This window comes from Rhopalosiphum padi, chromosome 4, assembly GCF_020882245.1.
Source record: "Rhopalosiphum padi isolate XX-2018 chromosome 4, ASM2088224v1, whole genome shotgun sequence".
NCBI lineage: Eukaryota > Metazoa > Arthropoda > Insecta > Hemiptera > Aphididae > Rhopalosiphum > Rhopalosiphum padi.
The window spans coordinates 14,429,569-14,457,443 of NC_083600.1; the positions used below are offsets into that span (position 1 = coordinate 14,429,569).

Sequence of the window (27,875 nt, forward strand, 5' to 3'; positions counted from 1 at the left end):
ATTATAATATAATATAGGCTCGACTGTGGATTACACGACATCACGACGATAATTATTAATTATTATTGGCGTGTTTGCAGCTGCAGTATAATTATGTGTTATAAACATAAACCTACTGCAGGCTACTATTGTCAGCGTATGGCACATAATAGCCAGTGTACAAGCACTACAAGCAATCTATATATTTTTTTAATTTGGTCGTTATGATATTTTTATAATAATTATTACAGATTAGTAAACTTAACGTACATAACTTGGACAAATGATCGTTCACAATAATAATAATACAAATAACAGCGAGTATTGCTATGCTTACCTTTTAAATATTGAATGAACGGTAGTCGTAATTTTAGTAATATCGTTGTTATTATCTTCACCAATACCTTCACAGATTATAATACAGTAAAACCTCTGAATAGTGGACACTCATAGGATCAACAAATTTGTTAAACTTTTTAAAAAATATTTTACTTTAGGTTTATTATTAATTTATTAAAACTATTTAGAGATTTAGACGTACCAAAATATATTATACAAAATTACATATTGAAAAAAAATCTGAAATTTTAGTTTGTTTTTTTCTTGTATTACAATTTCCTCAAAACTAGACTGGAGATGAGTATAACTAATGACAATAAATCTAAAATAAGATCGTATTTCTTAGATAGCTATAGATATATTTAAACAATTCGGACTAACCTGTCCGCTATTATTTAGGAGTATTATCCATTATTTTCAACGGTACTATGCCAGGACCGGGAATTTTGTCCGTTATTGAAAAATGTCCGCTAATTAGAGGTGTCCGTTATAAGAGAAGTTTCATTGTAATATATTTCACCGAAAGTCGTAATACAAAACCAACGATACCACGCAAATGTTTGTGCGACCGTGTTGTTATACACGTAGAATAAAAACGATATTATAATCCGTAACAATCTAGTCGACTAATATTTTTGTGGATTTTAGTCTATATAGGTAGCGTATCTAAATAATAATTTATAATAAATACATAAATTTACATAGCTCATAAATTTAACTGTCACGTGTGTGTACCTACGTAATCGGAGACGTGCCTTAATTTTTTAAAGCCAGAACGACGTGTAGAATATAAACAGCCGGATCAGCGAGTGAGTGACTAAAGTAGCGTTCAATTTCTCCAGGTGCAGCGAGATGTTGTTGCACCGTCAAAAGGCGTCTGTCATACAAAAATAAGTATGAATTAAAACGCCACTCGCAAATGCAAATCGAAAACTATAGAATTTACTGTTCAACAAAAAGGCTTTTAAAAGATATTTCAATGCAATGTATAACATTGTACATATTTTATTATTCGACAAAGTATACACTTAAACATATTAGGTATACATGAAACATAAATATATATATATATATAAATATCATATGATAGAAACATTAAAATGAATATTATTGTAATATATAATCGATAAACCTTCAAACATAATAATATAAGTAATATAACAACAACAATGGTAATAATACATCGTTAATTAGCTAATGTATAGGTATTAATACAGGCAGACTTGACTAGACTGCGATAAAAAAATTTTTAAGACACGCGGGGACAAATCCTGTGAGGCACTTTACTATATATTTTATAGTTTCTCATTAAGATCTACGAAGGAGCAGTGAATTTTATCTCACCTAATACGTGTTCACTGCAGTGAAATTTTACTGTGGTAAGTTTCCATAGTCACATAATATTGGTGACGAATAGCGTTTGTATTATTCGTCAATTTATATTTTTGAGGGGACCCACATAAATTCTTTATTTTATTCTTTTCTTTTACATCTTAACTTTTAAAGAATCCAAACCTAAAAACATATATATATATATATATGTGTTGTGTATATTGTGTACATTATAAATGTATGCGTCTGAATTGTCTGGAAAATAACGAACATTATGAATCGTACTTGGGCACTGTGATATACTTGATATAATATCTAACAGAAGGGCTAAAAGGAAGCATATTCTATTGTTCGCTGTTATTTTATTTGTACAGTTCGCTATGTTCTTATATTAATATACAAAACGCAACCATTTAAAAGTGTGTAAAAAATAATTATAGATAAATGCGGCTAAAATAAAATATCAGAATTAACAATTAATATAATTATAAATGTATAATATATATATATACGTAAACAGAACAACAGTATCGTGTTTGTCTAACACACGATAAAACAGTATAATATTTTGGACATATTTTATGGTATATAAATAATAATATTAAATGGGCATAATAATTATTCTTTTTTAAGAATCTTCGTCACCCACGTTGTCCGCATCCTCCACCAACGCGTCGTCGGCGTTCATCTTGTTGGCGCTATTGTATCGGGGCCGCATCAGCGTTTTGGCCGACTCTATCCTCTGACTTAGGATCTGTAAGAAATTCGATTTTTACTTTATGCAAAACAACAATATGAAACAAATTGATCAAACTGTACGTAAACGAGATTACGTCGTTTAAACGTCTCACAAATCGAACACAATATGTGTCATGTGGCAACAGCGTAGTGCGGTGTCAAAAATCAAAATATATAGGTACATCGCTGCATACAGGCGTGTATCATGTTTATATTGTTATGTCTGATTTTGAAACCAATTGCAATTACATATTTACAAGACCTCTTTAATCGGTAGTTACGCCATATATTATTTGCAAGCACATTGAAGGGTTGACGTATTATGTTAATATATATTATTATTATTATTAAATGTACGAGTATACATAGAACGATTTCGATACGTAATTATAATTCAGTTCATAACTCGTACCATTGACTGATGAAATTGCGTCACGCGAAATACCTATACGCATTTATTATATCGCGTATTCCGCGCGTGTCAATTAATTATTGTCATTATGATTACGGTTAAAAGCTAGTTTGGAAATAAAAATGTGAATTCGTTAACAGTGTACGCACAATATCCGTTTGCCACGTTACGATGCGTTATTACTATTATCACATTAGAATATTATTATATTATTGTTGTAATAATGTAAAAACAAGGCTGCAATAATGATCAATAGAAATATTTTTTTATATAATTTTATAAAATACCACGATTCAAAACGAAATTTCCTGTGGACTTGCAGCGAGACATAAAAATAATAAAATACGAGTATATGTGTCAAGCATTTTGAACATATATAAGTGCGCAGCTTTAATCAAACTCCATTAAAAATAGGTTTTTTAAACATGACTATGTATTAATGTATTTCACTGTTGTTGTTTTTATAGTTTAATATCAGGCTTAAAACGTTTGCGCAAAAGCTATTGTACGACAAAAGTCTCTTTTATAGGCCGTTTTCACATCGATTTTATAAAAAAAAATTGAAAAAGTAAAAACTAATAAATTATCATAATTTGACTAAAATTGTAAATTGTTCATTAACAATTCATAAAAAAAAATTGAAACATTTTTTTAAATAAATGTAGTTTTTTTTTAATCTGGTAAGTACACTCGATATTCTTATAACCTATGTTACCGGTGTATTTCTAGTTGTATCATCGTACCTGCTATACTGTTAAAATGTGCGATACATATTACATAAACGAATAACCAAATATTTTACTAGAGAGATTAATAATGCGTAAACGATAGATTCCAACTTATCATAGCAGAATTGTAACACTCTAAACATTGCATTGGCCTATCAGATGTTCTTTTTTTTTACTAATTTTTATTATCGTCCCACCACACTGTTCGTTGTACTCATAAATTTGTATGCATCTTACCTAATACAATTTACAAATAATAATAAATTATTGTTTACAATTTATTGCGTAGCACAGTCAATATAATTAATTAATGCTCGATAATTACTTTATTAAACACAAAAAATAAAGCAATTTCATAAAAGTCCTTGATTCTATAACTACATTTTTTTTCATAATAATTTAATGCAATAATAATGTTACAGAAAGTAATTCATCAATACAATATAACAATTCATTTTAATGATATTTTAAAATAACATTTGGGTAAGATAGGAACACGCATTACAATAACAAAATACCAATAACATAAATCCTCATAAACATGATAATACATTATACAATAAAACACAATTTAACGTAACTTTTAACTAAAACATATTATTTCCCTTTTTCTAACCAAATGTACCAAACGGCAGAGCGATAAATTGTTGACCGTTTGATGAAGTGGTGATCGATAAAACAACGTATAAAAATCAAAAGTTAGAAATATCTATTTTAAATGAATAGAGAGGATTGTTACTCCGTAAAATGTTGACTGCTACATTAATCATCCAAACTTAAAATACTTTCAAGTTATAATAAATTAATTACTATAGTTCAAAATTATTTAATTTTTATAAATTTAAATTCTCAGAAGAATCGAATTATCGATTTGTACCTACATATTATAAAAACCAATTCGAGCAGTCTTATGATGATAAGTCATATTTTAATCGGGAACCAATTGTTACACTCAATTTGACCCAGTAACCAAATTATGTATTACGTGTGTAATACATAACACATAATATACTACGTAGGCGCAATCGATAGGAACGGATCCACCTCGAAAATTATGCCCTTATGTATTTGTACACTACGACCATGTTGGCTATATTATAATTGATAATAAAATATTATAGGTATGTACACATATTGTAGTAAGGCAAGCAAATTATTATTATAAACCTAATGTTATTCTTAATTGGTAATATATTATTTGTTGCTCAGTACGGGCCCTGACGCATTTAACAAGTGTATACTGTATAATAATATTTCGTCCGCAAAGTTAACAGCCTTTACAAAAAAACCATCACAATTTTTCACCCCCCCAGAATGTGGCGATTTTTATTTATCCGTTTTATTATTTACGAGGTTCCCTATAACCATATAATATGGGAAACGAGTGAATAAATAATAACATGGCGACCGATTCTATAGTTTCGAATTAATCGCGGCGAAAACTGTCCTCCTTCCAACTACAAATGTGGAGTATATATATATAATGTATGCCATTATATATATAATTTAATAAACTAATAATATACCCAAAAATAACAATTAATTATTTAGAAATATAAAAATTATTTTTTAATTTTCACATGAATATTATATTATTATCTTATGGGCGTTACCTGTTGTCGTCTATTTTCGGCGTCCGCCAATTTCTCCAACAACATTTCGTGGGTTAGCGGCGGCGATTGCTGTCCCTCCAACATTCTTAGTCTCTTTGGTGGATGTTTTTTCACGACGCTTTCTTCTTCTTCGGTCAACGGAACGCTAAACGCTATGGCTGTTTGCACACACACACATACAAACATACGCATAAGTATAAATAAGTAAGTTTAATGACTAAATATATATTAGTAAGCAATATGTAAATGATCAAGACCATTAACAAACATAATAACAACAATAATATCTTTAAATATCTAAAATATTTTACAAATTATTTTTGACAACTAAAATGTAGGTAATTAATGGGTAATTGATCCGATAAAATGTCTATAAGAAGATGGTATTATTTTTATGTAAGTTATATAACCTTTGGTCTACCAGCCAGTACTTTTAATAAATAAATAAAATTAGTGTTTATTCCACAGTTGTGATGTGCGTACGACAAGTTCAGCTGTAAAGTCGATATAAATAAATAAGCATACTAGAGAATGATATTTTCAAGTGGATGTCAACACACTGTTTGTTTTCTCTTTCTAATTCTGACCCAAGTATAACATAGTAAATTGGCAGAATAGATTTAACAAATTTTAATTTTCTGTAATAAGAATGAATTGACCTATTATTAAAATTAAAAGGCGACAATATTGCTTAAGGCACCTCTTACGCTTTTATTAATATTTTAATTTAAAAACTGGTTGTTATCGTTTTAAAACTGTTATATTTGCATAGTTATCTCACTTTAAAATTAAAAAAATAGCATAAAAAAAGTATTAACATCATCTTAAGACAAGTGAAATAAATAAATCTGAGACTATCTCGTGTAACATAACATAGAGGAGAGCTGTTGTGTGAAAGATTTACAATCATGTAAATAAATGAACAGTGAAAAATATCTAAACTTTATACTCGGACGACGGCGATAATTTAATACAATATAAGTGATATCAAATATGATACACGAAAAATGTAATAGTTATGTTCAGTACAATGTCTCTACATACGCAATAAATAATGCTATTTAATATCATTTTTTGACGAATATAAAATGTGATTCTAACGTGATGGTATTTCCAATTTCATTTTGCTGAATTCCTCGGTCGGCATGGGCGGCATTGGCATCGTCGAACCACCGCACCCCATTATGTATATTTATGTTTATTTGTGTGCTTATTTATCAAGTAAAACGGTATTTAATAAAATGGACTGTTCCGGTGTCCGACAAGAAATTATCTGACGACGGACCGTATAATATTATAAGGCCGTGGCGAAAAAAATCAAAAAAAAAAAAAAATCGCACGATTAAACGTCGACGACGGTTTTAAGCATGTATAATCGAGTTTGGTGCTTTTCACGCGTTGTACTAACTGCTGGCGGACCCAAGTGTTCGAATATAAAGCTTACGAGCACGTGGTGTCGTGAAGGGAAGTCGGGACAGGCGCGCGGACGCCAATACCCTTCGCGCAAAGGTTACGGCCAAAAACCGCGCAAACGCCCTCCGCTACGGTCATATGTCATTTTCGTTTTTCTATTCTCCCGTCATTTGTTTCATTCTCTGAAACGAACGAGAACGTATGTCGACGACCCCTGTCACAAGGACGCATGACTGCGTGATGTACAATTGGGTCTAGGTAAATTGAATCCGAGTTGATGGCCCGGCTAAACTGAGTCATAAATATTATCGATACTGCTAGACCTATACGTTTAAATTAAATTAATAGCACTGGAAAATGTATATTACGTGACCGCGTGTCAATAGCAATTAGCAATGTTTAGTTGGTGTTCGTCGTCGTAAACTGTTTTGTCTCGTGTGCGATGGTAGTAATGACGTCATGATGAACAAACTTAATCAACTAATTTTCATTGTAGATGATAAAGCCATAGATATGGAAATAATTATTGGTTTCGTTCCCAACAAAATGTACATATACCTACTAAATAATAACATTTAACGACAGCCGGCGTGTTTTAGGTTTAAATTACACTTTTATTTAAAATTAAATAATTAAAATTCTTTATTATTTAGAGTAGGGCGATTAATACTTTATAATGATGTGTGTTTGTAGGTGTTTTCTGGTAGCAAATTGGATCTCTAGTTGGTATTTTTGTAAAGTAAAAACTAGGAAGTTTGGCGATGCACGTAAAATAGTTTTAAGGATTCCGTCAATAGTATACATAGAGATAATTTGTTGTTCGAATCTAGATTAATTTAATGTTTTAAAATATACCTACATATAGCCGATTTTCAAAATACCACTTATTAGCACATCATCGAAGATGTTTAAAGGAACAATAATATTGATATTTTAAGGAACATATACGGCAACTCCTTCGCTTGCAGTGCATTGCGTATGTACCTATACACGATCGATATAATAATTATATATATTTATGTAAAGTACAGAAATATGCGATCGGCAGACGCCAGACAGCCATCGTTCAATGTATACAATATAATGTAGTTATTGTTCAATTTCGTCAATATGCGAATTTAGATTAAATTAAAATTAATTTAAATAAATGTTTGTGGCTATATAGACAGTGCAGGTGAATCCAGTGTAGAATTTTGGAGGAATTCTTTCTTAAAAAAAATAACTAGTTAAAAAAGTACAAGCATTATATTACATGGTGCACATTGTATGTTGCTATGTTGGAATAACATCGATGATCTGGGTGGAGAAGAGGCTTCAGGAGGAACCACCACTGGCCCGGAGACGTTAACGCGGTTTGGATTTCTTACGGGTTTTTTAGGGCGAACGTAACGTGTCTTGCGTGCATGACCATCATCATCGTCATCATTATTTTACACGTACGACAGCACACTGTCATGACTTCGGGCTGGATCTCGTGTGGTCCATACGACAATGTCGCAACTACCTATGTACAATGTATATATATATATGTCGTGTATGTATATATATGCACGTGTATTTTATAAGTGCACGCGTCCGAGCCGCCGAAGGAGAGACGCACGACTTGCATCACACACCGCGCTGGTATATACACGCATTAGGTACATATATATTTTATATATTATGTTAAAACGAAATCCTTTTTTCGCTATTAATCTCTTGCTTTCTTCTCGCGCGTGACGTAGGTACACACGCACACACGACTCGGGCCGTCTACGTCCTGTACGCTATACGTATTTTGTAGTGATATTATTTATTTATATATAATATATATATATAACTGTATTTTGTAAAACGTGTATATGTACATATTATTTATGTAAAACGGCACTTTTAACACGGCGACGTTTTTGTTCGCACTGCGATATATACTAACTCATAAGTTATATAACACACTTATATGTAATATATATATATTTAAGTATACAAATAGTTTTCCCAGCTCCCCGGTGGCTAATCGTTTGTACACGTATAATCCGTATACGTTGCGTAATGCCTATACAAGTATATCGTGCACCCTCTTGAAAGATACCGATCAAAAATCGAAAAGAATTGTGTTTTATGTTCTATATTATGCCGGGTCCACGCATATCTATTGTAAAATAGTAAACAAAAACCCAACTCTCCCACCACAGACGGGATTATCTAAATTGTTTTTAAAAACTTAAACACTGATTTGTTTTAATTTTGTTATGTCTTAGTGGATTCGGGTTTATATCCTATTGCAGATTCTGTAGAACTTGTATATACATAATATATGTTATTTGTACTTTGTACAACTAAATTGAAAATTGAAATAACTAATATTAATATTATATTCGTAGGTACCTAGATATTATATGCGCAAGTACAAATTATTTTAGTTTTATTTGTACCTATTTGAAAATAATATTACTAATTAAATGACTGTATAGTCTATGATATAGACTATAGAGAGATAATAATTAATAAATCATATACACGCATTTGCATTTTTAATCACTTAAACATAGTCATTATTATAATGTCAAACTTTCGAATCAAATTTAATAGTCTAAAAACGCACATCGATGTGGCGTACAGGATAATATATAATAAACCCGTAGCATTTAAAAGTGTTCATCCCTCCACATGCCTTTCAATTAGGACGAGCTTGCGATGTATTTTACCAAGAGACCAGAGTTTCCGATTGCAATGAGGACGAAGACACCGTGAATTATATTATAGTCGCACTGTCGCAGGCTCTCCCGACATAATTTATTCGACAATCGTATCGACCACGTCGATTTGTTTTCAATTAGTATAGGGATACGAGTATTGTTTTATAACGAACTGTTAACTATTGTTATGTATATAAGTACCGGTTACATCGAATGATATATACATTTGAAATTTATTTTTGATTGTAATTATTATTCCAGCAGTAATTTATTAAGAATATAATATTAACACATTCTAATGGGCCGTGTAATAATATTATTAATATAACGCGTATACGAAATTTTAAAACAAAAATTATGACGCACGCAATGCAAACCATTCATACTATTATATTGAATTATATGATATTAGCAGGAGACTGTTTAATTCCTATTAACACGTTATATATAATTTAGTATATACATATAATCTTTATTTAGTCTACACCATATGATTATCCGTCGATTGAAAAAAGTAATCGGTTTTTTTTCGATAACGACAATAATCGTTAATATTATACATAGGTACCTATATATATATATATATATATATATACACTTATGATACTTATAAATTGCCATTACTGTATTATTCTCTTTGTGTTAATGTATGTCCAACAACTAAAAAACCACGTCTCACAGAATATTATTAAACGAATTAATCAATAAATTATAATCAGATTGCTGCATTTCATCGACAATATTGCTTCAGTGGTTGCATAAAAAATATTTATACATGTATATTTTACACTCGAACTATATTCTAACACGAAGTTTGGGCGAGGGAGAGAGGTTAGGCTATAATATATATTTATGCGTTTGCGATTTTGAGATTAAATATAATTATAAAGCGTAAGAGGAACACTGGATTATATACTATTATTATATTATATACATATAGTGCAACGCGTCTGCTATAACTGCAGTTATGTGGGCGATCTTTATATATAAAAATATATTCGTAATCGCCGTAAGCCGTACAGACTACAGGCCTTAGCATGATATCGAGACGATTGTAGCAATTTCGGCGCTTTTGAAGAAATGCCGCGCATATTGTTCTAGTTGATAAGACTGTATCATACGTAAACGTAATGGACGACTTCCGGTCTAAAACTGTATATACCGGTCCACGGTGAAAATTAAAAATGGTCATATTATGTTAAACATCATAAATCATAATGTATTGGTCGTCGGCTGTGTTCGAAAATCGTATTATTTAAGGGGATTGCGAGTACCGACATTCATTGTCTCTATCTTTCACGTGTAATGCAACATATTTATAAGTAAAAACCACCCATTTTGCGTCATACTCCAACACAATTGATGTGTTAAAGCGATAAATATTGTAAAAACAGATTTTAATTCAACGTGAAAAATACACATGATGAGATTTTTATTAAAATCAATCGATCAGGCCACTTTTTTCGATTTAATTTTAGATATTTCTTAAAGCAATATATACATTTTAAAAATTTTCAAACTTTCAAATCAAATTTTTTTAGAAATTAGGGAGCGAGGTTTAAAAAAAGGTCTGTTCGAGTTCACATATATTTCATGCTGAATTAAAATCTGTTTTTTATACATATAAATTTATCGCTTCAATACATCGATCGGTGGTTTTCACTTTTTACTATGTTAAATGTGTGAAAGACAACAAATATCGGTACACGATTATCTTAAAAAAATAAATGTATATTGTTCGCAATACTGCAATAGCCTATAACAAACGAAAATATATATACTTATGACAATGTGAAATTTGCCTATTCGTATAGAAGCTTCAAGGTACTCAATAAACTTTTATTTTAATATTTATGTTTTGAACTAAAAAAATACCATTTACAAGGAAAGCTTAAATTATTGATTCAGGATTAATAATTAGACTAATATAGTCATTACTCATCACTCATCAGTACACTTACATACTGATAAGATTAAAAATACTCATCCAATATTTGATATTTAAATAGTAATATAATAATTATATTGAAATCCTTAGAAGAAAAATATAATTCTTAAATATATTAGTATAAGTATTTAGAAATGACTTGAATTCCGAAATCAGTAAAGCCTCAATTAAATATAAAATAAATCACTCCACATAAATTATACATACAGGTTCATGCATGTGTGTACCAGTGCAAAAAGTTCGTCGAACGACGTGCGCGCAGACTGCTGCAAATCAATACATCATTATAATATTATTTTGACGGACACTTATCGTTATAAGTAGCTTTTACTATTATTTTTCTTACCTTGCCTCGTCACCACCGACGTCCGTCCTGCCGTGAAACCTTTTTCCGAGACATGTGAATAGTGTGCGCCATAAATAATAATAGGTGCCGGGTAACACCATTGTATAATATTATAATGTTATGTACGTGTGCGTGAGTCTACGAACTACGTTATACAGCCGTTTTGAAAGTATCTTTTTTACATTACGGGTCGTTAAACTATGCAAGTATACTTATACGCGTCTGTGTATAGGTACCCAAATGTAAAATAATTAAGTAGGCATACACTATTTTTGATAATTTATTTTTATTATTATTATTATTATGTAGTTTATTTTATTTCTGTACAAATATTATTTTAATTTATAATTTATACTATGCGTACCTATGTATAATTATCACTGTATTACAATAAATGTATGGAACATCATATATTTTTTTTTAATTTCCGATCATTCCTTCGTCTATTGCGACGATTCTTCCGAAGGCAGATCACGCACTCCGTTCGATGAAATCTATAAAAAAAAATTGATAACATTTGAGACACCAGACACTAAAATTTCTCAAACACCTACCCTAGTAGCAGTAGTAGCACCTGTGAAACCTATACATAATTATGTATAACAATACATTCAATATAATCCATATACTACAAACTATATATATTATGTCAAATATCAACAGTAAGTCGTGATTTATATTATATTTATTATTTTAAAATCAGTGAACGATACTGAAAATTTGATTTTAGGTGTAAAAAAAACGAATATTTTAATACTCGCTTAAAATATTGTGCGCGTGTAATTGTTTTCAAAATGTCTTAATACCTATAATCAGTAACCGTTTATATAATTGAAATGATTAATGAGTCAATCATAAAATGCGTTTATTATCAACTGTTATCGATAGATGAGTATGTACCTACTTATTACCTACAAAGCTACATATAATTTTAAAATAAAAATTTCGCAAGTATGCACGTTTCGTTTTTAATATCTATGGGGTAGAATATGCGAACAATTGTAAAAACATATTTCTTGATAAGGTAAAAATACATATTGAAGATAGTAAACAGATACTATTGAGTGTACGATAGTAAATACTAAATACCTTTAGCTAACGTGCGTACGATGACTGTTTGAAACAGAGTATTAAGAAATAATTAGCGGTTTGCCGCCTGCAATGACACGCATATTTACTTTTGTTATTATTTCAGTGGAACGGTCTAATTAATCACGAATAAAATCCCGTTAGCGGCCTTTGACGGAAGAAAAAAAATCGACTCATCATATAAAATATTATATATTTAACAGGGGTATCAGGTACGACATATGTGATTATTATTATATTATTAACAATCGTTATAATCATAATTTATATTATTTGCTTGACCATTGCCGCATGTGTTTGTTCGAACTAATATTATGATTTACACGAGAAATTATATAACTTTGGAACGCAAGATTAAACTAATTTCACTTAGCTACTGCGGTGACGTGATTTCACGATTCAAATTATAATAAACTATATACTCAATTATCACGTTATAGTGTAATACCCTAATAAAATAATCTAGATATTTAAAAACTAAACAATTGACGTCTGTTGGTAATACGACTGCGTAATAATATTTTCTATTTTTAATTTTGCATTTTTAAATTAACTTTTAAAAGCAGGTTTTTGTATATATATATTGGTAACTTTTAATGCAAAAGAGCAGCATGCGCATTTCGAACAGCAGCTGTTTAGTGTATTAAAATTCACCACTTCACAGATTATTACAAACTATTAGCACTATATTATAGTATTTTATATTAATAATAAATACCTAGTGAATTATATATAAAATTTAGGTATAGATAATATGCTCACTGTAAACCGAGCAGCGGAACGACCGTGTTCGACGCTTTTCTTCAGGAGCGCTGCGTACTCGTTAGGTCGGTTGGGAATTTTGCTCAGCAGAAGTCTATATTGAACACGATGACCGAACGATTCACCTAACGCCGGAAAGACTTCTGCTCCGTTTTCGGTGATTGCGGTTGTCAGATCGTTAGTAAGCACCACCTGTGATTGTATATCAAATGTAAATCCGATACATAAGTATACGACAATAAGCTAATCAGATATCTACGCATATTGTGTAAAAAAAAATGAACATCAAGCAAATAAAGTAGTTATAGGTTAGCAAAGTTACTCTTTACAGCGTTAACTCCTTATTTCGAAAACTATCTACAATATATTTATTACTTATTCGATTTTTTTTAATGTAAAATTTGAAATTCTAAATGTTATATTCAAATTTAACATGTATAATAATAAGTTATAATTTGTTTGATATTTAGATTGGAATTTTAAAATCAATGAAGTATATATAGTGACTTTGCCAACAAAAATGCATATTAAGTAGTAAAATAAATACAGTACAAAATATTAATTTATAATAATTACTTATTTACACGCATTTTCAGTTTTTCAAAAAATTAAAAAATGTTATGCTTTTAAAAATTATCATTCACTGTTAAAATAATCACTTTTCTGTAACTACACCAAATATAAACTATACAACAAATAATGTATTACTCGAAATCGAGATCCAAGTCAACATTGAATAATAATTTTTTTTTTTTTTTGACAAAATTAATACTTTATCCGATACTTATATACTTGTCCTACTTAATGGATGTTATATTTTTTATATATTAAGGTAAACCACCAAAATACATAGATAAGCAACTACTAAAACCCACATAAATGAATATGCATTGAGTGTTAAATTCGCTCTTCGCATTTGTTATTTTATGCTTATGACAATAAAAATGTTTTATTTTTCATTAATCGTTCGTAAATTATTCAAACTCACAATGCGTGGTTTACTTATTATTTTTAAAACAAAACTATCTGAAAATTCTTACGGGCCGAGTTGAACTAAATGCGTAAATTTAATACAACAGATGTAGCCATGTAGGCCGTGCCGCGAACATTTATAATAATATGATATGTACACCAGTATTGCAATCTCGACCTAACAATTTATTTTGTACAGTATCTGCTACACATACAATGCATTAAATAAAATTGTTCGATAAAGCTATATATTGGTCTGCAAAAACAATTGACCCTGATATATGCTGACTATATTACACATCGTTACACCTAACCTTCGAACAAATTTTAGCAACGCACACCTTAAAATGCGCAGGCCTAGTTGAAACGATAATACGATAGTCCACGTCATAATATTATATTATATATTGTGCTATTATTTCTTTTTGTACATAATATACCAACAAAAAGTCTATTGTGTAGCGAAAAACAAACTATACAGCATAATATGTTGTACATGTATGGTCATAAGACGGGTTATAAATGCGTTCTGATTAAAAACGAAATGACGATTATTTTAGATGCTTAATTATATACGATAGCTAATATTATATTGTCACTTACAGCCAGATCGTGTTCGCAAGCGATGGTTTGCAATAGATCCAGAGCGCTGTGGACCAGCGTATTCTTTCTCAGCGAATTTTCCACCTGGTACAGCGGCATGACGAAACTGTCCACCACAATTAATTTCACCTGTAATAATAACCATTGGAGATATAATAATAAACGTCAATGAACCAATGCGCGTTATTACGATAACAATCGTATATTGTATAAAAAAAAATTATCGATTATTATAATAATATAATATATTGTTATTATATAATTTATAATGCATTATAATACTAATATACTATGATGTGTATATATACGTTCGGATGACGTTCGAGAGTCGTATACAAAGCGTACAGCTGGTTTAGGTCATTCATTTGAACCCTGTGTATTTTACTCAGCATGCTAGCGGTGGTCAGACTCTTTAGCAACTCGCTATTGGCTGCTCCTTTGAAATCGATGGGTCCCGATAATACTTTAGACACATGGCCGAGGAAAGCGTCGATCATTTCTGAAAACGAATATAACGAGCCACTTGATATCATCATTGTCATGTTTAAATACTAATAACATCGTAACGACAATAACGCGGAGCAGTGATATTAAATTTTAAAAAATGTATACAGAACGCAAAATTTACTAATTTATGCATTATTTATAAAAAAATTTATGATAACACTAGTGCTAGAGTATAAAATTTGAAAAATGTTATTAAATAAAAAAAAAATTAAATAATTTGAAATTATATGAGATGACGTGAATCTTAACTAAAATGCATAATAATATAATATACCTTAATATGACGTTGTTATTATTTTTTATGTTCACATAATAAATCTATAGCAGTATATATTTTTGTGTTTTACATTTAAGTACTAAATAGATAACCTATACCTGTTAACCGAAGTTCGGAAAAATTTGAGTTTGTATCGACATAAATTGCTTCAGCTTGTAGTCCTTCAAAACACACCGGTATTTGAACGGATACACAGAGTTGCATGCTGAAAAATTATGGGAAAAATACAGTCAAACGAGGATTTATTAATTATATTTACTGTCAGTAATGTTAAAAACGTTTACCTTAATTGACTTTTACCCGAGCCTGGAGCTCCAGACAATTCTGTTATCCGTCCAACTTGAACACCGCCGTTTAAAAGTTCGTCGATGGACTTGCAGAACGTAGCAATACTATCACGTTCAATATCCTGCAGTACAGCAAAAGATGAAATATGTATAATATATATAATGTATGAGTTTTCCCGTCATAACTATAATAAATTACTTTTTCTGCATTTATATATACGTTAAGCTTATAATGCTATTAATCAGTGGTTTCCGTAACATTTTTTTATTCTATGCCCCCCTTTTAATTTTTCAATAATCCCACGTCCCTTTTAAAAAAAGACCTTTTTATTGTTTAAGTGATATAATAAAATAATTATATATTTTACAAATAACCATAATGACATATCAATATTAGATTACCTGCGAAGAAGTCAATCATTATAAAATACTCGTAAAATTGTTTTGGTTTATTAAAAATTAAGTACAAAAATAATATGCAAAAATAAAAGAGAAAAAATATGACTTTTTGTTATAAATGCTTGGTCACAAATATTAAAAGAATAGTTGTTTTCCGGTTATAAAAACTGTGTAAGAAAATTTTTCAATAAACTGTCGAGGATTTAAACTTATACTTTATATTTTTAGTATTTTTAATGAAAATATTAAGATTAATTCGATTCATAAACAACATGCAACACAGCACACTCGTAATATACATAACAATGGCAATGTTAAAAGTCAAAACGCATACTAATTTTACTGTAGAATGGGTAGTTGTAGAATAATCTTAAATATTAAATCTTATCTTCTATTATAGTTGTACGAGTAAAATATAACAATTAAAACAAGATAAAAATCAAATAACAAACTCTACTATAGTTTATATAAAACTTGGGTATTTTTAGGGTAGATAATATTCTATTTTCTTCTCTCACCACCCACCAATGGTTAAAATATAAACATATACCGCAGAATATGCATTTTACATGTTTATACTTTTATAGTTGAAATATGAAATAATATGTATTTTATTCAAAATATGTGAAATAAAATAACCACGACTATTTGCTTCAATGTGATGTGATTTTGAAAATTATAAACAAAAACAGTAATCTAAAGCATCTGTATAAAATGGTGCAACTGTATGTACTCCAATACTCCATAGATATGTATACATGTATATTGTATACAATAAATATGTACGAGTTAACAAACATTTAGTTTTTTTATACTTTTATAGAAAATATTGTTACTTTTATATTTTTGGGGATTTAAGGTGTCCGATATAAGTGCAGTTTTAAGATTTTAAATGCATTTTATAGGGTTTTAAATTCAGTTTTAATAATAAGTTATTAAACAAATCCACTTACTAATTCTGCAGCAGTCTTGTATTTAGGAGTTTTCAGCATATCACGGATTTCAGATTCTGATTCCATATGTTTTCGTAAAACCTTTGATTTCTTTTCAGGATCGTCTAAAATATGCCATGCAAAAATCTTATACAATCAAATAAAATTGACAATAGTTTTTCCAATCACTTCATAATATATACAATACACATAAAAAAATTATAATAAATACAAAAAAAATAAATATTACCAAGTGAATCGATCAAATCTTCACAACACTTGTATCCAAGTTTATCTAGTTTATTTATCGTGTGCTTGCTTAAAGGCAATGTCCAAATAGGCCGGTTCATGATTATACTGTTCTGTTTAAAAAAATTAGGTTAATTTTTAATCACGACAAAAAAAAATCAACAATACTATATAAGTTCAATTGCATACGCACACCGTCCTCATAATAGATACGCATTTATAATTTAATCTTAGACATTACGTGAGGCATATATGACGATTGCAAATATTTGTTACATTATAATATGTACATATGGGTCAAAGACGAATCCATTGGGATATTTTTTTTTCAATTTAATTACTTACACAGAATCTTCCGGTGGTCAAAATCGCATATATAAAGCCCACCCACTATAGTTAGTAATTACCATAACAGTTTTATTATTCAAAAAGTTCACAGCTATTATACACAGTATATCATCAGCTATGATTGTAACTATTGTTTTAACGAGTTTGATGTTGACGTACGATGTGGTTTATGGAAATTATCATCACAACAGAAACACTACGCTTCACAAATATGGGTAAGTCATTTATAATACACTGCACACTGACCAATAATCGTTATCTTTATATTTTATGGTCCTTAAACAATGATACATAAAACCGTCGATTAACTTTGAATTTAAACACAATCGGAAATATAAATGACACATTTTATGAAGGAAAAAATAAAACGTAGTTACCTGCGTGTTAGTGCATTACTCTAATATTGTATAAATTATTTGTTAAATTAAAATTCATGTAAAAGAACAATTGTTCACCCATTTGTATCGCATTATTAAATTATTTAGTAACACAAATTCACGAAACATATTTTTTGTTTCTCCAAAATAGAAGCGTCCGATTTAATAATTTATATAAACGATGTATAACACTGGACTAGTGCCGATTTATATATAACATAACATAACTTGCTGTCGTGTAGCAAAATCTTTGAGATAGGTATTTTTGACCAATTCGATTTCCAGGCCCAATGTTTGCGCTGTCGAAGAGATTTCGTCAGGTAACGGCTTAGCGACATCGCACAGGGAGCGTAGTTGGCCAATAGACGATCGCCAGCAGCAACATCGCACTTGTGGACAGAATACGTTGAGTGATTCGACTCTGGACTGCGACGATTGCAGTCACCCGGCCGTCATGAAACAATTTAATTTTTAATTTTTTTCTCTTTCTCCGAGTATAGAATCGTGAGGTATGAATGCTGCTTGGGGTTCAAATCGATGTATGGATGTCCAGGATGCACCGGTGGTGAGTAAACATAATAATATAACTACAGTATATTATATATTCGTATAATATAATCATAAATTATGCGTTACATAATATTATGTAGATAATAATAATTTGCTTAACGTGGCACCGTTTCGTTGTGTCCTGGTCAGTTTTTTGGTTTATGATATAATAATGGTAAAGGTTTTTGTATATAGTGCTGCATCCTGCAAGTATATAAGTAATATACTACATAACTATAGTGAGCATTGTTTTCTATATAATATATTATCTGTGTATTATACAACACTATAAAATGTTGTCAAGAAATTTTAAATATTATAACCGCAGCAATTTTTTTTCTTAGTTTCATTAGCTACATTTAAGCAACAACCCATATTTTCAATTTTATATATTAATAAAATAGAAACGACCGTGATAAGATATTAAATATAGAACATAAAATAGAAAAAGAATTGCCTTATACATACAAATAATATACATAATACATGTTCGAGCAGCAAATGATACGGCCCCCGAAAACCAGTCAACAATTTTTTTAATATTTACAGTGAAACTGTCAAAAAATGTGATGGAAACCGCTCAAGAACTCGGCGCACGCGAATTCGTCCGGTACGCCCGGCAACACGGCTTATACGATTCGTTGACCAGCGGCGGTCCGTATACGATATTCGTTCCCACCGACGAAGCTTTTTCCGTATATTAATTCATTTATTATTATTGCTATTAGTTATTAGTTTATTATTATTAATATTATTATACTTCGTAACATACACAAAATCCATTCGAATGACATTAGGTATAATAAATATTTAATCTTTTTTTTTGTATTCTGTGTGGCGCGCGACTGTAGAAAATGGATAACACATTTCGGTCGGCCATGGAGTCTTACGAATCGGCCATCGAGATACTAAGATATCACGTGGTACCCTTGAGGATCGTGACACAAAACGTATCTTCCGACGTGTTGTTGAACACGTTAAATGATGGACTTCAATTAAGGTTTAATAAGTACTCTACAAAAGTGAGTGAAATTTTCCCAATAACATATAATAATTTTAATAATATTACTAATATAACTCACTGCACTACGTGAGTAAATAAGTTGCAGCATAACATGTACACATTTAAACTTATAATGAAATTATCAAACAAAATTGAACATGCAAAAAATAGATGAATGAGTATTTATATACCTAAATACCTATCATTTCTAAACGTAATAATATTACAATTTAAAAATATAATACATGCATATAGTTATGCATATTTTAATTATGAAAACATTCGAAAAATTTGGTACCATACGGTTATACATAAACATTTATCTTAAACGATTTCAAGTATTTTCGTCATTCATTATGAATAATTTATGATTATACATATTTTACATGTTTTATATATTGCTTCATATAAACTATATGAATATATTTAATGGATAAAAATGTATTGGATAATAATTGATAAGTACATTTTAGGTACTTAAATGGTACTTTATATTTTAAAAAAGATGTAATGTTTTAAAATATTTGAAGACTAACTCATGTTATATTGTTATCGAATAACAATCGATTTAAGCAAACTGATTTTTATAGATCGAAACAATAAATTGTGTTACGATAATGCGTAAGAACCGAATCGCTCAAAATGGAGTAGTGCATTTAATTAATTCCGTACTAAGTCCTTACAGTTATTCAAATCGAAATTTGGTTCAAATCATCAACCAGGTCTGAGATAACTTAATAGGTTTTATTCAAATTAATCAATAGTATTTAAAATGGACCTTGTGTCTTTGTAGAACCAAGACTTATCAATATTTTCAAAAATGCTGGAAGTTTCACGTATGCATCAAAGTCTAAAAGAAACATTTCAAACACTTACCGTTATGGTTCCTACCGATATAGCATTACAAAGACTACCACAAAATCAACTCAGAAGGATATTGAGTGATGAGATGCTTAGCAAGGGTATGTATGAAATTAGTATATATTACCTATTACAATATTTATATTCGTATCTGTTCATCAAATGCACATAATTAAATAATATTTATATTACAATGAAGACCAGGTAGGTCAATTAAGTAACCTAATAATATAAAATTATGTATATGATCACAAACAAATAATCTTAAGGGTTCGTTATACTTTATATAAAAATATATTAAAACAATCAAATACCAAATGTACAGAGTTTTAATAGTATTATTATTTCAAATGCATATGTTTTTAATCAGAAATTTTCTTTAGCGTTTGTGTTAAAACACATATTGCCGACACCTGTTTGTTTGAGTGCTGTCACTGAAGAACAGTACGTCAGGAGTCTGGCGGACAACAATTACGTAAAATTCAGCTGTGACAGGACGAACGCTGTGATGGCTCAAGGAAACTGTATCGGTAACGATTTTAAATTATCGTCCAATGGAATTATTTACGCAATAAATTTCCCACTAAGCTCCGGAGAAGGTATATAGAATATAAAATATTAAATAATATGTAAATTATATATGTAAGCAAAATATATATTGTATTGCTGAATAGATATATAAAATAATTTAAAAAAATGAATTTTCATTTGGAATAAAAAAATACTATCATCTATATAATACATGTATAATGGTACTTTTGTTTTTTTTTTTATTCACAATATTATAATATGTACAATATATTATGTTTATTATTATTATACCCTTAACGCGAATTCCAGGAAAATCAGCATTGCAGATCATGCAGCATTTGGGTCTAAGCGATTTTGTACAAATCGTTAACATTGCCGGACTCGCGCAAACGTTTGAAAATTTTAACACGCTAACCGTTTTTGCGCCGACCAATCAAGCCTTCAGATGTAAGTCACCACAATAATTATGTATGTCTATTAAGTATTCTTCACGCGAACACAGTGAATAGTATAAATTATTACAACCCGGTTATATAATGACCTGAACGTGTTTTCCAATGACGTATGAAGTTATTCTACGTATCTACCTATATAGCTTGATTGTGTGAATAAATATTTAGCAATTGATTTGATGCAGGTATGAATCCTATGGAAATGTATCACATCCGCTCCGACCCGAGTGCTGCCCGAGCGTTCGTAGATTTTCACGTCGGGAGACAAATAATGGCAGTCGAGAACATTTATGACGGAAAAACTATCGAAAGTTTTGCTCCTGGCAAGCAACTTCGTCTGCAGTGCGTCCAGAACGAGTTCGGCGTCGAAGGACGTCGGATTCACTTTCAAACTGTACGGGGCTACAACGGGGCCGTTCATGTTGTCGACCATGTATTATATCCACCGACGATATCCGTCGAAGACCTGATTAGGAAAAACGATAGTTTCAGGTAAATACTAAAGGTATATGTGTTTAACGTGGTTACATGGTAAATTAAGCAAAACTTAAACCGTTTAAAATTTAACGTTCCTATATAGGTAAAAGGTACAAAAATATTCAAATTTGAATACTTTAAATGCTTCAGTTCGTCATACTGCAACACGTCATATTCTAATATAATATAAACACTTTAATACTTAATTTCTATAAATCAAAATATAACTACGATAGGTTAGAATTTGAAAATTTGGAAATTTGAAGTAAAATATTATACAAAACATAAACTTTTTGAAATCTCATTCATATAAACTTTTTAAACTTTAAGATTTTAAAAATAAATTACAATAAAACACAAAGTACGTTAAAAAATAATAACACGAAGTATAATCATATTAATTATTTAATAATTTATATAAATTTTATATTTCATAAAAGCGTTTAAGACCCACCGCACACTGCATGATTCTGATTCCTTCTATATAGACACATATAGCAACTGCACTATTTCAACACTACAGGACAAACTCACTCCTACAAATATATTGATCAAATGCGCTAATTAACTTAAATTTAAAATACATTTTTGATAATTCAGCTTGTACACGCAAGCGATGGACCTGGTACTGGGCACTTTTTCGAAGGATCGGACGTCATACGAGTTCTGCAATGGTATGCACAATACGTACTTCGTACCTACGAATTATGCGTTTAGAAAACTCGGGGCCGACGAACTGCACAGGTTGTTCACAAACCCTACCCGTATGCGACAAATCCTGGACAACCACCAGGCTGACCGCATCCTGCCGTCAGCGTTGATCAGTACGCGTCAACAGTACGAGATCAAAACGAAAAACGAAATTGTCCGCTTGTCCAACGAAGACGGCAAGCTTATGGTACGACATTCATTATGAATATTGAATATATATCATTAGAATGGTCAAAATATTGATACCCGAGCTGCGTTTATAAAATTTTATTGTCCTATATTTTTTATATAATAGAGCCCTAAAATCATATCCCTATTATTAAACACATCAAATTTTGAATACCGAAAAAAAGGCTTTCCAATGTCTAGTTGACTAGTTATATTACTATATTAATAATCCTAACATATCATCTCTAGTTGTACCAATGTAACTATATAATTTCCAAGCTTGTGTTTATGTTGTTTTTATTTTAGATTTAAATTATAAAAACAATTGACATAGCAAATTTAATAATTCATGTATTATGTTTAAATAAATGTTATGATTAGGTCAACGAAGCTGAAATAATCGAAACGGATATAATGACGACCAATGGACTGATCCACGTGGTTGACGATTTGATTTTACCACAATACAGACGGAGAAACGAATGAATATCGACTATATTACATCATTAGATATAAGCAAATATTAGTAAATTATTAATTTAGTAGGCGATTTATAATACACATTAACACAATTAAAGACACCATAAAATCATGAACTTAATCTTAATACAAGCATTACAGCTGTGTATAATTGTTTTTAGTATGATGTTAAATTGTTAACTTTTAATTTACATTCTAATAAAAAATAAAACATATTTATCAAAATATCGTATTTCTAAAAAATAATTTTTTATAAGATTAGACATATTCGCTTTTTACTCACATGTATGTATAATATGTATTTTAATAGAATCCTATGTCCTTAGTCCTTACGCCGGATCACTCGGATGACTCGGATTTATAATTATTATTTTATGATCAGTAGTTTGCAACGGTGTGTGTTAAAATTGGTACCTAGCTATTATATTTTATTATCACATCATAATTTATTTATAATAATATAGTGTTCATTTACAAGATCTATAGGTACAATATATTATAATAGCAAGATTTATATATGCGTTCCATCAAATATAAAATAAATATCGCAACGCACAGTAAGTATAATAGATATCTTATAAGTTATAACAATGATTTAATTATAACCAAGATAGATAAATAGATAATGGCTTTTATAATAGTAATACAATTAAATGATATTAATTATTAATTATAATGATATAGAACGGTTATTAAAAAAAAAAATTTAAAAAAAAATAGGTAATTTGGGTTTTGCATATAGTCATAGACGACAGGATAATACTACAATAGAAAGTAGTTTTATCTTTAAAGTGTTATCATATTATACTTTTTAATATTATTACCTATATATATACTGTATTGTGTGTTAAATTCGATGTACTCAAAGCTGCTAACATAGAAAATAATCAAAATCATCATAGTTGTTATTAAATCTTAACTACTTATTGGACTGATCAAAAAAAAAAAAATAAATAAACAGCCTTGCTTTTAAATTTATTTTGATAACGAATTTAAACTTCGCTGTTAGTGTAAATGTTTTGAATAAATAATAACTACAATGGTAAGACTTAATTTTAAAATTCTATAATAACTGTTTTTTTCTGTGTTATTATTATTTTTCTTGCATTTTGTATTATTTTATGTACTCTCTTTGGCCGATAATCAATCAACTAAATAAATAATTAAAAATATGTTGTTATTGCTATTGTCAACCATATAGTATTGAAATATAAAATATTCATCATGTACCTAATATTTGTCTAACTGCAGTTGATTTTCATTATTTTTCAAAGAGTACACATCGAATAATTCTTTAGAGTGAACTCGTTTCTATTGACGTTAATCTTTCATTAATATTGTACGCGTATTCTAAATTAATCATGCAAGATAATAATGATATTACGGTCGATTGCAAAATCACACCAACCCATCGGGAACCATTATGAAAAAATCGCAAAACACTCAAACCACGAAGATTTCGGAAAGCTCGGAATTCTCGGGTTTAATTGCTAAACCGTACTTTAGATCGATGCCGAACATAAAAATAATAACGTCTGGCGGCGATGGCGATTCCAATGAACCGTGACAGAATCCTGACACGCCACTTGAATATCGTCCATCGCTAATCCTGCTGGCCAATTACGCAGGACCGCAGATGCGGCGCATGATCGCGAACCTAAACACTGGTATGATGACGCCAGCCGTAGAAGCTAAATCGCCGGTTCCCTCGTTGTCGTTACGCCTACAGCATTCCGATGATGATATACGCATAACGAAGGCCCGTCGGAAGTGGTGAGCCCCATTGAAGTCACTGGTCCGCTAGCGAGGCGATCTGTTTCATTGCCGAATATGTCAATAAGTGTGAGGTCTATCGAAATATAAATGCAAATTTCGGCGGACGATTCGTAAACGCCACAATAATCGTTAAAAATAAACGCGGATCTTTTTGGAAACGGACAAAAAGGTTTTTCCGACGTTTGATTTGTTGCTGCGCTTAATAAATATACGGCGCGCGGCGTAGCATAGAATGTTATGTTTGTACCTATTTTAATATATATCTTATACAGTGTACTAAAAATTATGTTTGACCTGAATAAAGTTTTTTGTTAAGTTATTTAATTGTTTATTATTATATAATTTTTTTTATTGTAAAATTAGTTTATGTACGGCTTATTGTGAAAATTGTGAATAATATAGCTTAGAAAAAAATTCATTAAACATTTGTGATGATAGAGCATTATCACACTAACTTGATCTTGATTTGATAATATGTATAATTATATGAATAAAATTATCAGAAATACAATGCAAACTTAATTTGTTGTCATAATTGGCCATCAAAAATTAAACCCCCTCTCCCCTTCCCCCCGAAAAAATCCTGGCTATAGCACTGTATTATAGGTAATTTGTAATTGTACCCAATTCTGATTTTAAATAATATTTAAATCAAACTTTCTTGTATAGAAAAAAAATCAACATGTTTATACACATTCTCAAATTCACATAATTATCGGTTTCAATACATTCAAAATATATAGATACGTCATAATTACTACGAATAACAAATGCATAATATGTGTAATCATAATAATCATTATTTAATTTTAGTTTCAATTTTATCTACACTTATCTACATCATATTTTAAATTTTGTATCCATATGTATAGGTACCTGTATAATTACTATAAAATTAACAAAATGTAATTAATAGGTAATACAATTAATTTTTAAAAATAAATGAGATAGTTTTTTCCGATAACTTTGACGTATAAAAATCAAAATTTGAACAAGTGGTTTTCGAGTTATCTCTTCTTTGTATACAAAGGATAATAAATCCGCGATAATTGATTGGAAAGGTAAAAGGGCAATTGACTCTATAATGATTTGATAGGTAATTTTACTAATTAATCTATCAAAATTCAACATTTATAATTTTTTTAAATAGTCCCAAACACAATAGCTACCTACTAGAACCAAATGAACCAATATCAGTGGCTCCGAAGTCCATGTTGGAGGTAGGCCACATTATATTAGCGTCATAACTTAATTATGAGAAAATTTATATTTTTACACCATCTCTTGGCCCTCTCCCCCAGTTGGATATTTTTTACGCCAATGGGTATTGTGGCCGCGAAGTTTTAAAATTGCTCATTGCCTAATCACACTTTAAAAACTTTGGCGTCACTGACCCATATAACATCTAATTTATATTTTTATAAAACCATTTTTAAGGTCTAATATATTTATTATGTACTATGTACATAGTACATACCTATCTATACATTTTAATAATTAAGAAATTACTCTTCCGAATTATGAATTAGGTACATCAAATAAGTGTTCAGAAAAATTAAACGCTAAACAATTTACAGTAAAATTCGAAAAATGGAAGAATATTTAAAAATGTCAAAATTCAATTTTGAATAACTGAAATATTGAAGAAAAAATATGAGCATGGCTTGGTGAAACACCAACGTCCACCCTTATAATATAGATAGTACAAAATCAATGGTCTAAGTTTAGACTCTAGAATACCGCCGGTAGAATATTTATATGATTTCGTAACACACCAACATGTGAGACTGATAGATAACAGCAACTTTTTTACTATCGGTAAAATGCGTAAAAAATATTTGGTCACCACCAAGTTTTTTACTCTTCCGATTTCGAGATAAATCTAAATTATCTCGATTATCTAAAGCAGTGACTAGATAATCATTAAAAACCATTTTAATAACGATTTACCAAACAACTAGGTATTGTGATATTGGTGATTAGAGATGAATGCACCTTCTTTGATCACAAATCAAATTATAATAATTATAATTAATAATTTATGATTACATTTTTTATTTAAAAACGATATAAGCAGTATAATTATAAAATTGGCATTTTATATGATGCTATATTCTGTTGATAATGCCGACCGTATTGCCACTGAATAGATTAAATTGCAGACTAACGTTATCAGCTGAATTCCAAACATTCGAGGTGTGTCATCCGTCGACCGTAGTCTACTCGTCTACAACTACTATCCACCTACTGCCGTGAAACGAAAATTCGACGATTCTGCTGGACCAGAATTCCGCAGTCCATGCAGGTACGATTCGTTTTTATAGATCAAAATAATATCCTTAACTCACCGGCTGTCGGACGTCTTAAGGTGGGTGTCGGTAGTTTTAGGTCTTCCGCCGGAAGCCGAACAATGCTCCGATGAAAACCTCTGGCGACTAAACTTTAAAGTCGAAAAATCACAATTTGCAAATAGATCAACAATAATAGGCATTACAGTAGGTATTATGTTGAACCATTTATTTTTCAGGTTAAGAATTGA

General features: G+C 30.1%; 3 protein-coding genes across 4 annotated transcripts; 1 reads left to right on the forward strand and 2 right to left on the reverse strand.

Annotated features, from left to right (window-relative positions):
* Positions 1-580: 580 nt before the first annotated feature.
* LOC132928794 (uncharacterized) lies at positions 581-9,008 on the reverse strand. The gene is made up of 3 exons (XM_060993686.1): positions 6,243-9,008; positions 5,142-5,299; positions 581-2,404 (listed from the first exon to the last, which is right to left on the reverse strand). Exons 1-3 carry the CDS (start codon positions 6,322-6,324, stop codon positions 2,279-2,281), a joined length of 366 nt encoding a protein of 121 aa, XP_060849669.1. The 5' UTR covers positions 6,325-9,008; the 3' UTR covers positions 581-2,278.
* A 2,785-nt stretch (positions 9,009-11,793) lies between these two features.
* LOC132928793 (DNA repair protein RAD51 homolog 3) lies at positions 11,794-27,867 on the reverse strand. Of its 2 annotated transcripts, none has more exons than XM_060993684.1 (9): positions 27,685-27,867; positions 17,605-17,711; positions 17,376-17,479; positions 16,021-16,145; positions 15,835-15,941; positions 15,261-15,451; positions 14,953-15,081; positions 13,378-13,569; positions 11,794-12,020 (listed from the first exon to the last, which is right to left on the reverse strand). In XM_060993684.1, exons 1-9 carry the CDS (start codon positions 27,825-27,827, stop codon positions 11,970-11,972), a joined length of 1,149 nt encoding a protein of 382 aa, XP_060849667.1. In that variant the 5' UTR covers positions 27,828-27,867; the 3' UTR covers positions 11,794-11,969. The 2 variants fall into 2 exon arrangements, with proteins under 2 accessions (XP_060849667.1, XP_060849668.1); XM_060993685.1 differs by having other exon boundaries at positions 17,605-17,716; positions 27,685-27,823.
* On the forward strand, positions 17,811-23,785 carry LOC132928790 (transforming growth factor-beta-induced protein ig-h3). The gene is made up of 12 exons (XM_060993680.1): positions 17,811-18,166; positions 18,614-18,733; positions 18,829-18,893; positions 19,427-19,572; positions 19,729-19,899; positions 20,471-20,602; positions 20,674-20,842; positions 21,125-21,340; positions 21,582-21,719; positions 21,910-22,216; positions 22,802-23,099; positions 23,462-23,785. Exons 1-12 carry the CDS (start codon positions 18,069-18,071, stop codon positions 23,564-23,566), a joined length of 1,965 nt encoding a protein of 654 aa, XP_060849663.1. The 5' UTR covers positions 17,811-18,068; the 3' UTR covers positions 23,567-23,785.
* Positions 27,868-27,875: the final 8 nt, after the last annotated feature.

Bases quoted from the DNA above. Each gene is read 5' to 3' on its own strand.
- LOC132928794 (XM_060993686.1), bottom strand. From the start codon at position 6,324: ATGGGGTGCGGTGGTTCGACGATGCCAATGCCGCCCATGCCGACCGAG. The intron at 5,300-6,242 runs GTTAGAATCACA...GTGTGCAAACAG, and splicing joins GAAATTGGAAATACCATCAC to CCATAGCGTTTAGCGTTCCG. The intron at 2,405-5,141 runs GTAACGCCCATA...AATTTCTTACAG, and splicing joins CCGAAAATAGACGACAACAG to ATCCTAAGTCAGAGGATAGA.
- LOC132928790 (XM_060993680.1), top strand. From the start codon at position 18,069: ATGATTGTAACTATTGTTTTAACGAGTTTGATGTTGACGTACGATGTG. The intron at 18,894-19,426 runs GTGAGTAAACAT...TAATATTTACAG, and splicing joins ATGTCCAGGATGCACCGGTG to TGAAACTGTCAAAAAATGTG. The intron at 21,341-21,581 runs GTATATAGAATA...CGCGAATTCCAG, and splicing joins CCCACTAAGCTCCGGAGAAG to GAAAATCAGCATTGCAGATC.
- LOC132928793 (XM_060993684.1), bottom strand. From the start codon at position 27,827: ATGCCTATTATTGTTGATCTATTTGCAAATTGTGATTTTTCGACTTTA. The intron at 15,452-15,834 runs GTATAGGTTATC...ATTCGTTTTCAG, and splicing joins TTCCGAACTTCGGTTAACAG to AAATGATCGACGCTTTCCTC. The intron at 12,021-13,377 runs GTGAGCATATTA...TTTTTTTTATAG, and splicing joins GTTCCGCTGCTCGGTTTACA to ATTTCATCGAACGGAGTGCG.